A 10547-nucleotide genomic window follows, 5' to 3' on the forward strand; every position below is an offset into this window, starting at 1 on the left:
GTATGCATCGGCTATTTTTCGTGGCAGCTCCCTTCTCTGAAGGCAGGCTTTGGGATTCAGCTTAAAATAGTGCCACCCGGAGCTGTTCAGACTGCAAAACAGCAGGAACTGGTCCTCAACGGCTTTGTTTTAGAGCTGGGGAGCCAGCACAAAACCCAGTTTGCATCTTGAAGCAGGAAGCCGTGCTGATAAAGACCTCCTTTCTTATTCTTTCTCACCCCAAAGCTTCCCATCCAGCCTGTCAGAGCAGAGCTGCCTACACCGAGCAGCACATTTCTACATCGGTTTGTGTCTTTTTTTTTTTTTTTCCTTTTGCTAAAAGCAGCACCTACCGATCGAAAGGAGAAAAACGGAAGACGCGTCCAACATCTAGCAAAGCGCTGCGTGCCGCCCTGAGAGCAGGCAGGGAAAGCAGCGCCTGTGCGATGTGCTTGTACAGCTGGAAGGGCGACACAAAGCAGCAAATGTTTTTATTGCTCCCAGGCTGGAGCAGGAGCAGCAGGGGCAGATGGATGCCTGCTCCTAATGGCCTCTAATACCTCAAAGCCACGAGACTAACGCACGTTTTTCACAAGATGTTTCGCCCACACCATACAGAGACCAGACCCTGGGTTGTATCGGAGGCACGGTCCGTCAGCTCGTGGCCGTGCAGCTGAGGAGAGCTGGGCTTTCCCTGGCATCGCAGTCACAGCGTGATTCACAACCCCTCCGCGGTCCTCATCCTGCCTCTAAGTTTCGGAAGAAACCTGCTTTTGTGGGACCCAACCAGCTCTGCAGCTGTATTAATTTGCAAATGACATTTCGGTGGATGCAGTCACTGCCGACTACCAAAATAGCAGCTTATTTACTCCCCGCGTGCTTTGCTGACAAACAAGTTCTCAAGTCCCACGGAGCAGATACAGCTCCCAGAGCAAGAGCAGCTCCACGCTAACGCAGATGAATTGTCAGCTAAACTCCAAGTGCAGACTTCAGCGCTGATAAAGAAACCCCAGCAGGATTTCTGCGATCCAGATGGCATCTTGATGCACTGCCAGATCCACGGAAGCCTTCATTTAGCACACTAACTGCATTTCTTTAAGCCATCACGCCGAATAAAAGGAAATTACAATGCTCATTTAAGGCAGATTTTAGAGCCAGCAGAACAGGTGAACGCGACTTTAGCAAACTGCTGTAGCTCCCAGTAATTACGTAGGTTTGCTCATTATATTCAACGAGCGAGTGTGGGATTCCTGAGGACTCCGTGCAGCTCCCAAAATGTTTTTCCTTGTTTAGCTCAGCAGTTTTGTACCCTGATGCTGTTCCAGAAATAAATACAGGGCTGGGGTGATTCTAGAGGTGCCTGCAAAAGATGCAGCATGGTGAAAGATGGTTTGTGCTACAAGACAGAACCCACAGCACCTCTTGTGTTATTCCAGAAGTAGCTCTAAGCTGCACTTTTCCTCAAGGCATAAACGAAGCAGGCAGCAAGTTGGGAGTTCTCACCCTAAAACACTGCTCGAAAGAGGTGTGACCAACCCCAGGCCCTTCAACTCATTCCAGACATTCCCGTGCCGTGAGGAGCGCAGCCACCAGGACGTCACCAGGAGGATGTTCATCAGCAGTGGCTCCGGCCAAAATCCTCCCACCCAGCCTGATCAGCGTCACGTCCCAGGAAGTTTTCTTTCTCGTGGTGAAAATGCCCACTTATCCCAACCAATTCCCTGGCCTAAAAGCGTGCAGTGACAGATCCTGGTTTACACGAAGCGAGGGCCTTCTTTAAAAGCAGCTAAGGCAGGTAATGCCACCTTCCTACACCCTCACCTATCCTGAGCTCCTCAAAATCGTTTTATTCTCAGTTCATTGCAAAACAAGAGAGTAAATGATTCACTGTGCGAACGTCCAACACCAGGCAGCAAAACACAGAAGTGTTTGGGCTCTCCTAATTAAAGAAGGATCAGGTGTTTGGCACCCTCAGGTCACTTCTGCTCACAAGGTGACACCTCGGATTTATTTCAGTGCAGAAACTTGGAAGTGCTTCAGGAAAAAAAAAAAAAAAAAAAAGGAAAAACCTTCAAAACCATGCAGTAATCGTGGTTGAACAGTTGTGCTAACCAGTAAGGAAAGCAAATCTATGGTATTTGTTGTCACTTGGAGCAATAAAACGTTACCATCCCCGCTTACACCAAGCCAAGACCCAATGTGAATCACGAGGAATTGCACATTTTGGGTCAGTTTAGAAGCTCCAGCAGTACAGGAGCCCTTACACTCATGCAGTTACTGGTTCAGACCTTACAGCCTGCTCCCAAATTACCACCACCTCTGTAACACCAATTCTGACGAAGCATTTAACGTTCTCAAAGCGAAATATACAGGCACGAGTTGGGCTTTGGCACAGTTTCACGACATCTCCCATCAGCTCCTTCAAATAAAAGCACAGCGCAGCGTTATCTTGCAAATATCTTTATTACAATTTACAGATTAGTTCTGAATAGTTTTGTTATGTACAGAAATATAACTTTAGGTATAAAAAACCCAACAAACTCGACACAAATCAATTAAAATCTGTATAAAGCCAATGCTGAAGGTTTTCTAACTTTCTCTAAATTATACAAAAATAAAATCTGATAATTACAGTTTTGATTTAAAGTTCAACAAGTATTATTTTTTTATGTTTCACTCCAAACGCACGTGTACACATCCTGTAAGACACCTTTAAAGTATGGTATAGGGAAGATGGTGACAAAAAATAATGAGCTTGCTCATGAATTTAGTGTTAGAATAACTTCCTACCACCACTGGATACTCTGAAAGTATGAGGTTTGAGAGGAGGGAAAAAAAACCAAAAAAAAACTTACCCGAGCAGGCACGTTTCTCTGAGAACCAGCAGTTTTAGAACAGAGTGCTTCATACACTGCAGGTTGAAAAAAATAATCTCAGATATCAGAAGGACTTTTGGAAGGAACAGTTTTCAGCCTAGCGTGTAGATAATTTGTCAGTTCTGTTCATTTCCAGCTGTTGCCTTTCCCAAGCCTCTGCACAAAGCTGCTCGGTGTTTGCAGGTGTTAATTCACATCACCCTGGAGGTTTTTATGAACACCCCTACACCAAGTTCGCCAGAGTAATGGAAGCAGCAGCAAGCTTTACAAGACCAAATAAACTAGGAGTGTCATGGAAAAAAGCTCTCGTATATTTTACCAGGAGCAAGGAACAGCATTTTTCCTTATCAGTCACGCTAGGACCATATGTCAACAAGTTTTCTCCAATTCTAACACATTAATCATCCCGCGTGCTTTTCCCTAAACAAAACAGCAGAACACCTGTTATCAAATACGATACAGGAAAATCAACTCCTAAAAACTGAAAGCTAATCCATAAGATTCAAGGGCATGATTTACAATTTCACAACTAAAATAATCTTTTTTAGAAAAGAATGTGTTGGTTTTTTTATTCCACAGGGATTAAAATAACATCGTTGCATGGATTTCAATTAGCCAATCCATAAGGCTGCCCAAGTTTCAGCTGTATTTTATGTGACAACTCTGGTATAAATCATAGTTAACTCTCTTAATTTCATAATTAACACTTCTAGCACACGGCAGAGAAAGGTAATTTTTAAATCCAAAGAATAAAAACTTTTTCCATAAAGAGTAAACCCCACAGCTCTGAAATTTAAGACAATTAAAATCGCCAGAAGCACAGCAAGATGAAGCAAAAAATTCTGTAAAGCTCTGTGAAGCTCTTTTCTCCATGTATCCGTAACTCCTTTTGAATTCAAATTTGAGTAATGAGACGACAAATCTCAAGTGTTTCTAGGTCTCTTCCTTACAAAAACAGAGGCACTCCTAGTCAGCTGAATGAACAAAACAGCAAATTATTTCCCCACACTATTTTTTGCAAACAGATACAAATTCTTTAGATCTGACTGGTATTTATTCCATTGCATGACCTCATTCCTGCTTGGGTTACAGCCATACATCATCTCCCAGGTCCACATGCATATCCAAACTGTGCTGCTCTTTTATTTTGACTGAAACAATTAAACATTTTAAGTTACAAACACAAATAAGGAGTGTTTTCCTTCCACTGAGGACCTCAACTTTCAGATGCCAAACGTGAAATGTTATTTTGGTACCAAACGAACAAAAGTGCGGACGCAGAGAGGTATTAATACTGGCTTCTGGTAAAGAACACAGCACTCTGTAGTCTTAGATTTCCAGAAAGATAATTCTCCTTACACGCACCGATAAAAGAAATACAAAGCACACTCCACTTCAATCGGGAAGCAGAAGCAATTAGGGTGAAGTTGCTCTGAGATTACCTAAAGACCTAGGGCCTGGTTCCACACGTGCAGCTATCAATTCTGACCATCAGCCACAGCTTTGATATGTACCTTGAAGCTTCAATTATTGATCAGGACGAGGCCTTTCACTGCCCTGAAAGCAAAGCAGCTTGGTGCACAAGCAGCCAACACCCTTTGGAGCAGTACTGGGCAAAGGTATTACTTAAATAAAGACAAACCAAAGGGCTTAGAGTGCACCAGAGTTCCCCTGAATCCCCCAGTGTGCTAGACTGAAATATTTAGACGTGAAAGCGTTACATCAACACTCAAACAATTAGACTACACGCAAAACTGGGACCTTAAAAAGGAAGCAAAAAAAAAAAGCCTCTGCTTCACGCAGTAAAGTTAACATGAGCTAACAAAATCGGAGACTTTTGTGTAGGTTAGAGAAAATGGAGAACCACAAACAAATAGCACATGCCTTTAGAAACTTTAAATCAAAACTGCAATAGCTAGGTTCTGAGCTCCATAAATATTTCCTTCAAAATATGTTTGCTTTTTCAAAGTGCAAAATTCCAACTGAATAGCCACCACTTCTCAACGTACGGCAGACAAGGCATTTTTGGAATGGATTTAACCTAAAGCAGTCCGTTTCTCAAATGGTACCGAAGAGGAATGCAATTATACCGCCCTCACCCTTGCTGATACTCGAAAGGTTCTGTTTGGATGTCAAAAACGGGATACACACAGGTATATTCATTGGCTGAATATTAAACTGGGAAAAAGCATTAGAATCCCATTTTTCTCCCCATTTCAAAAAAAAAGCACACGCAGCTGCCACTTCTTGAAGATCTTTGTGAGTGCTCTGGGTCACACCCAACTACCAGGTCCTTTTAAGGTGCTAGAAGGGCTCAACCCCCTTGGAGCAGGTTTCTCGGAGTCTATTCAGGACTCTCTGTCTATGCTCTGTGGTGAAGCAGTACCCTATGGCTTCTTCTGTTTCTTGGATACGTTTCTGGAACCTGCAGCCATCTCGGGCAAGCTCTTCCCAGGGTCCTTTCCGATCCTCCTCGCTGCTGACGTAATACTCGGTAACTTTTTCAAGGAAGGTTACCTGGAAAAGACAAGTCGTTAGCCAAATACACAAAAGGAGCGTAAACCTCACCTGCACATACAATTATTTAAAAATAAAAGTTGTCTGAAATAGCAGCAAACCCTCAGGTGGGCTACCAGCTCATGCTAGGCCTGCACCAGCTAGGCAGGAGCATATTTCACCTCTCAGGTTTAAAAGCAACCTCACGTGCAGCTGCTGACTTCTCCCTCCACCCAAAGCAGTCCCTGAAAAGGGGCTGAGAGCAGAGCACACAACGCTCCCTGGGAGGTAACAGCCCCCCAGCACCATTTTAACCTCTCACAGACAGTTTCAGCACGTTACTCCAGAGGATGTACCAGAACACTCATTTCAGAGCGGATGGTACCAACCAGTTTCTGATTAGTGCATCATATAAAAAGCCAGAGCCATTGTTCTGTGGAATGAGTAATCATGTGAGTCAACTTGAGTGCCTGATAAGGGATCTTACTACGCTGCATTTAAGGAACCAACACTCATCTCCGTGTGACTGGAACAAACTCATCTGCTCAGCGCTGGTATCAGTTGTAAGCTCACGGAAGGAAATGAAGTCAGTCGGGGCACTTCAAACTGAAGGCCAATTTTTTCCACTCTTCATTCTTAAGAAAGTGAAAAAACCTCACAGGGTCAGGGTCTAAAGTCAACAGCACTTAGCTGATTGCTAAATAAAGATACAAATCTCTTATCAAGAAATAAGTGAAAGAGAAACTAGTTCAGATGCCTACAGAATTAGGCGTTGCTTTTTATTTAGCTATATAAAAGGCTTAAAACCAAAGGTCAAACTAGCTGTCGGAGTCCCTTGACTCTCAGGCTAGGACCCATTCTTGAAGGCAAGGCAACTGCTGTAGTTCTAGCAGCACACTCTATTTTGCAGCAGGAAGAGCAGGAAGGAATCTGTGGAGGTAGCAAACCCGTGCTGCTCTATTCCTGCACTTTATTCACAGAAACCCACACTTCCACACCCCGTTCGTGTCAGCACAATGAGAAGCGTAGGAGGAGATGGCTTTGTGTGGTACTGCCACCTTCTACCCCTCACAGAAAGCACGAAGGTGAGAGGCAGAGGAGGGGTGTCCTGCAGGAATAACCACCAGAAGACACAAAGCCCCAAGGGACCGTGCTGAAAGCGAGCCCCTGAGGTCACCCAGCTGCAGTGCAGCCACCCCAAATTACTTGGAGCAGTCTGGGAAGCGTGGGCATCAGCCCCCACGTGCCCTGGGAACACATCTGATGGGTACAAACACATCCCACAAGCGACACGAACACTCCCAGGCTTTAGGGCTGTACAAACACGAACGCTGCTGCTGTTTGCATGATGCCACAGAGGAAACAGCCCAGTGCGGGGCAAAGGGCTGCAAGGTTTCCTGGGCAGGCACTGGTCACTGCTCAGCGACCTCTGCCCCCCTCTTTGCTGGCAGGCCTAACGAGGTACCTGCCCTCAGGCACCCAGCGCTGTTACATCAGCCTGTCCCTCAGCGAGTTTCCACCTTTCAGCCTTTTTACATCAGTCTGAGATACCCTTGGGCACAATTACTGGGTTTTGTACACGCACTGAAGTAAATATTGCATCTAGATCACCGGTCTTTCCCCGTGTTGCTCCATCACACAGACTCAGTAAATTAGGCTAAAAAAATTATTACTGCAGTCAAGAAGTGCTGTTAAGTGTACACATCTGCCACGCAACGAGATTTTAGGGCATGACAGCAGGAACTTACAGCCGGGCTCACCAGTGCGACAGCATTTCAGACACGTGCTGTCAGGTACAAAGGTCCTCTTGCAAAAGCTGTTCTCCATTTAGGTGGCAAAGCAGTGGTTTGTCCTGCGTTAACCACCTAAGTTTGTCACTGCCAGCTGCCCCAGCAAGAGCAGGTATGAAGTGAAACCCAAACCAGGCTCTCGAGGAGGCAAAATCTGTGCTGTAAGAACGGCACAGAAAGCAGGACACACCTTGTCTTTGTTGCTGTCTTGTTACACCAGGGCATTATCCCAGGACTTGGCATCACAGGCTGTTACTGACACAAAGGTATGAAGTGTCAGGCAAGACTCAGAGGAACGCCTCGTGTCTGAAAGGCAGCCGTGTCCATCTGTAGCACCACAAAACCTTGTAGAGGGCAAATTTATTCACCTGAATCCTAGCACCTCTAGCTTACACTCAAAAGCCGATAAAAAAGGATGTCATGGAACTAAAGACTGCTGAATTATAACTCTTAAACGGAATTAGGAGCATTAAAGCACTTCTTCTGAAAGTTTTAACAGCTTACTGCAGCATGTGCTAACCCACAACTGAAGAGTCTCTCCTTCTCCCAAAGACTTTTGCTGCCTAGAACTCAAACAGCAGGCTTGCCACACTCCTAGGTACTTACCACACTTCAGTCTCAGTTACACTGTGCACACACAAGCCCTGAAATACTTTATCAACGTGATTCACAACAGAAAAGGCTGCTTTCCATGGGCAAAACTTAGATCGCAGGTCTCAGCTGCTCGCCTGATGATGGAAGACACGTTAGAACGCAAACACAAATGAAAACTATGTTTTAAAAAGAAACTTAACTTCCAGCCTAGAAACAAAGCGTAAAGAAATTCTGTGCCCAGTGTGACTGAATGACAAAGCCTCCCATCACGTTTGAGGCACGCTGATTGCACTCAAATAATTAGAGCATAAGCTCACAGGGTAGCATCTGCGGCTGGAATCCTGGTGCAAATCACCTCCCCCACCCACATACCACTTAGCAGATCCCAAACAAAAACAAAATAATACCTTTTTCCGCGTGGTACTTCTACATTTCTCACCCAAAAGAATGCCATGCTGCACCAAGTCTGGGACCCCACAGTTATGTTTTTCCAGCTGTACCCGACAGACAGTTAAGTGACTACACTCCGAAGTGCCCAAACTCGGCCCCTCTGTTCCTTTTGAGCCAGGCTTCCCTTTCTTCTCCGCTGTTTGGAAGGGTGCCTTGAAATTTAAAGGATTATAAGGATCGTCTGAGGTACAGAATGAGTTCCAAAGTTTCAAGTTTTCTGCCTCATCCGCACTGCTGCACTCCCACTCGTCGTGCTCTTCCGAACTGAGGTGAGGAGAGCCCGAGGATGAGTCTGCCCATGAAGAATCCTCCTCCTCCTCCTCGTCCTCCTCCTCTTCCACATCAGACCTGCCGTGCATGTCCTTCCTTGGGCTGCTGGAAGACGTCTGGATGGTGGCCGTGAAGTTCTGCGGGTTGTAAGGATCCAGGCTGAAGAAGGACTTCCAGAGGTGCAACCTTTCCCCGCTCTGGCTCCCGGCGTCTGAATCCGACAGCAGCCCTTCGCTGTCAAACCCATCATCACCATCATCATCCTCATCGTCATCCCAGTCCTCATCATCATCCTCCTCATCATCCCCTGCGCTCTCCTCCCCGCTGGAGGTCCCCCCGAGGATATAATCTATCAACTTATTAGCGCAAGCCGGCCTGGCCGCGACCCGAATCTTTGTCTCGATTTCCTCGCCGCCCAAACCTTCCCCTTGGAGCTCCCCTTTCGGGCCGGGGGCACCTTTGGGCGCCTGCTGCTCCTCGTTTTTCCAGGGCTCCCCGGCTGCCCCCCGCTGCTGCTGCTCCTCCTCCAGGCTGTGGTAGCCGTGGTCGGGCTCGGGCACGCCGAGGAGGCGCTGCTGGAGGAGCCCGAGGCGCTCGCAACGGAGCAGCCCCAGCTCGGCCAAGCCCCCGCCGCCCCTCCAGGCCTCCCCCAAGGGCTCAGCGCTCAGCGGCCGGCCCCAGGGGCTCTTGGAGGAGCCCAAAACGAAGGAAAAAAGCTCCCCGCTCCGCAACCCCCCCACACCACCACCTCCTCCTCCTCCTCCTCCGTGTCCCTTCTCCTCAGCCCGGCGGAGCAAAGGGAGAGGCTCCGGCGGCGGAGGAGCAGCGGTGGCCGGGCACAAGGCGCTGCTGAGGGCCGTGCCGGGCCTCAGGCGGTGCAGGAGGGAGGGCAGCGGCGAGAGGAGCTGTGAGGCGAGGCGCAGCCACGAGAAGGACGGGCTGGGCTGAGGCGGCCCCGGGGCGGCGGGGGCCGCGCTGCTGGGCACCGCCAGTTTGGGCCAAAACGGGGCGAAACCCAGCAGGGAAGCGGCTCGGGCTCGCCCCGGGATGGGGCTGCCCCGCTCTCGGCCGCTCGGCTCCATGAAGGAGGAAGGGGGAGGCTCCTCAGAGCGGCCCGGGGGCGGCGGAGGGCGGCTCCCCGCTGGGGCCCGGCGCCATCCCGGGCCGGGCCGGGGCCGGGGAGGCGGCGGCGGCCGCTACAAAATGGCGGCGGGGGCGCGAGCGGCGCGGCTCCGCGCTTCCCCCCCCCCGCCGGGGGCGGAGGGCAGGAGCTGTCCGTCAAGGAGCGGCGCCGCAGGTGATTGGGTGGAGGCGAGGTCCCGCCCCCTGCCGTTGTGGGAGGGGTTAGGGGGAGGCACCGCCCGCCCGCTCCGCGCGGGGATTGCGTCAGCCGCTGGGCGGCACAGCGCCCCCTGGGGGAGGGAGGGGGGAGGGCAGGGAGGGGAGGGACTGAGGGGGACGGGGGGACACAGGGGGACACGGGGGGACACAGAGTGACACGGGGGGACATGGGGAAACAGGGACATGGACACATGGCTATGGGGACATGGGGACATAGGCACGGACACAAGGGGACATGGGACACACTTGGCCATGGGGACACATGGAGATGGGGACATGGGACACAATGGCACAGGGACAAGAATGTGGGGACAGACACGGACATGGATACACGGCTATGGGGACATGGACATGGGGATGGGGGATAAGGGGACACAGGGACATGGGGACACAGACATAGGGACACATGGACATGAGGACAGACACAGGGACAGACATGGACACAGACACATGGCTACAGGGACACATAGACATGGGGACATAGGACAAGAATGTGGGGACAGACACGGACACAGACACATGGCTATGGGGACACGAGCATGGGGTTGTGGGATATGGGGACACAGACACAGGGGGACATGGACATGGACACAGGGGGACACAGACACAGGGACATGGGGACACACACAAGGACATGGACACAGACAGACACGGGGACACACGACATGGGGACGTGGGGCACAAGGACACAGGGACAGGAACATGGGGACACAGCTGGACACAGGACATGGACACATGGCTAGAGACATGG

At 49.4% G+C, this 10547-nt stretch overlaps 1 protein-coding gene across 1 annotated transcript; it reads right to left on the reverse strand.

Annotated features, from left to right (window-relative positions):
* Positions 1-2466: 2466 nt before the first annotated feature.
* Positions 2467-9537, reverse strand: PPP1R15B (protein phosphatase 1 regulatory subunit 15B). Its single transcript, XM_032203019.1, has 2 exons — positions 8143-9537; positions 2467-5372 (listed from the first exon to the last, which is right to left on the reverse strand). The coding sequence occupies exons 1-2, from the start codon at positions 9535-9537 to the stop codon at positions 5160-5162; spliced, it is 1608 nt and encodes a 535-aa protein (XP_032058910.1). The 3' UTR covers positions 2467-5159.
* Between the last annotated feature and the right edge of the window lie 1010 nt (positions 9538-10547).

Source organism: Aythya fuligula, chromosome 25, assembly GCF_009819795.1.
Source record: "Aythya fuligula isolate bAytFul2 chromosome 25, bAytFul2.pri, whole genome shotgun sequence".
Lineage (NCBI taxonomy): Eukaryota > Metazoa > Chordata > Aves > Anseriformes > Anatidae > Aythya > Aythya fuligula.

What these genes read in the sequence shown, in the direction of transcription:
- PPP1R15B (XM_032203019.1), bottom strand. Translation starts at nt 9,537, where the DNA reads ATGGAGCCGAGCGGCCGAGAGCGGGGCAGCCCCATCCCGGGGCGAGCC. An exon ending in GAAGTACCACGCGGAAAAAG is followed by an intron (nt 5,373 to 8,142) that starts GTATTATTTTGT and finishes TGTCTTTTCCAG; the next exon opens with GTAACCTTCCTTGAAAAAGT.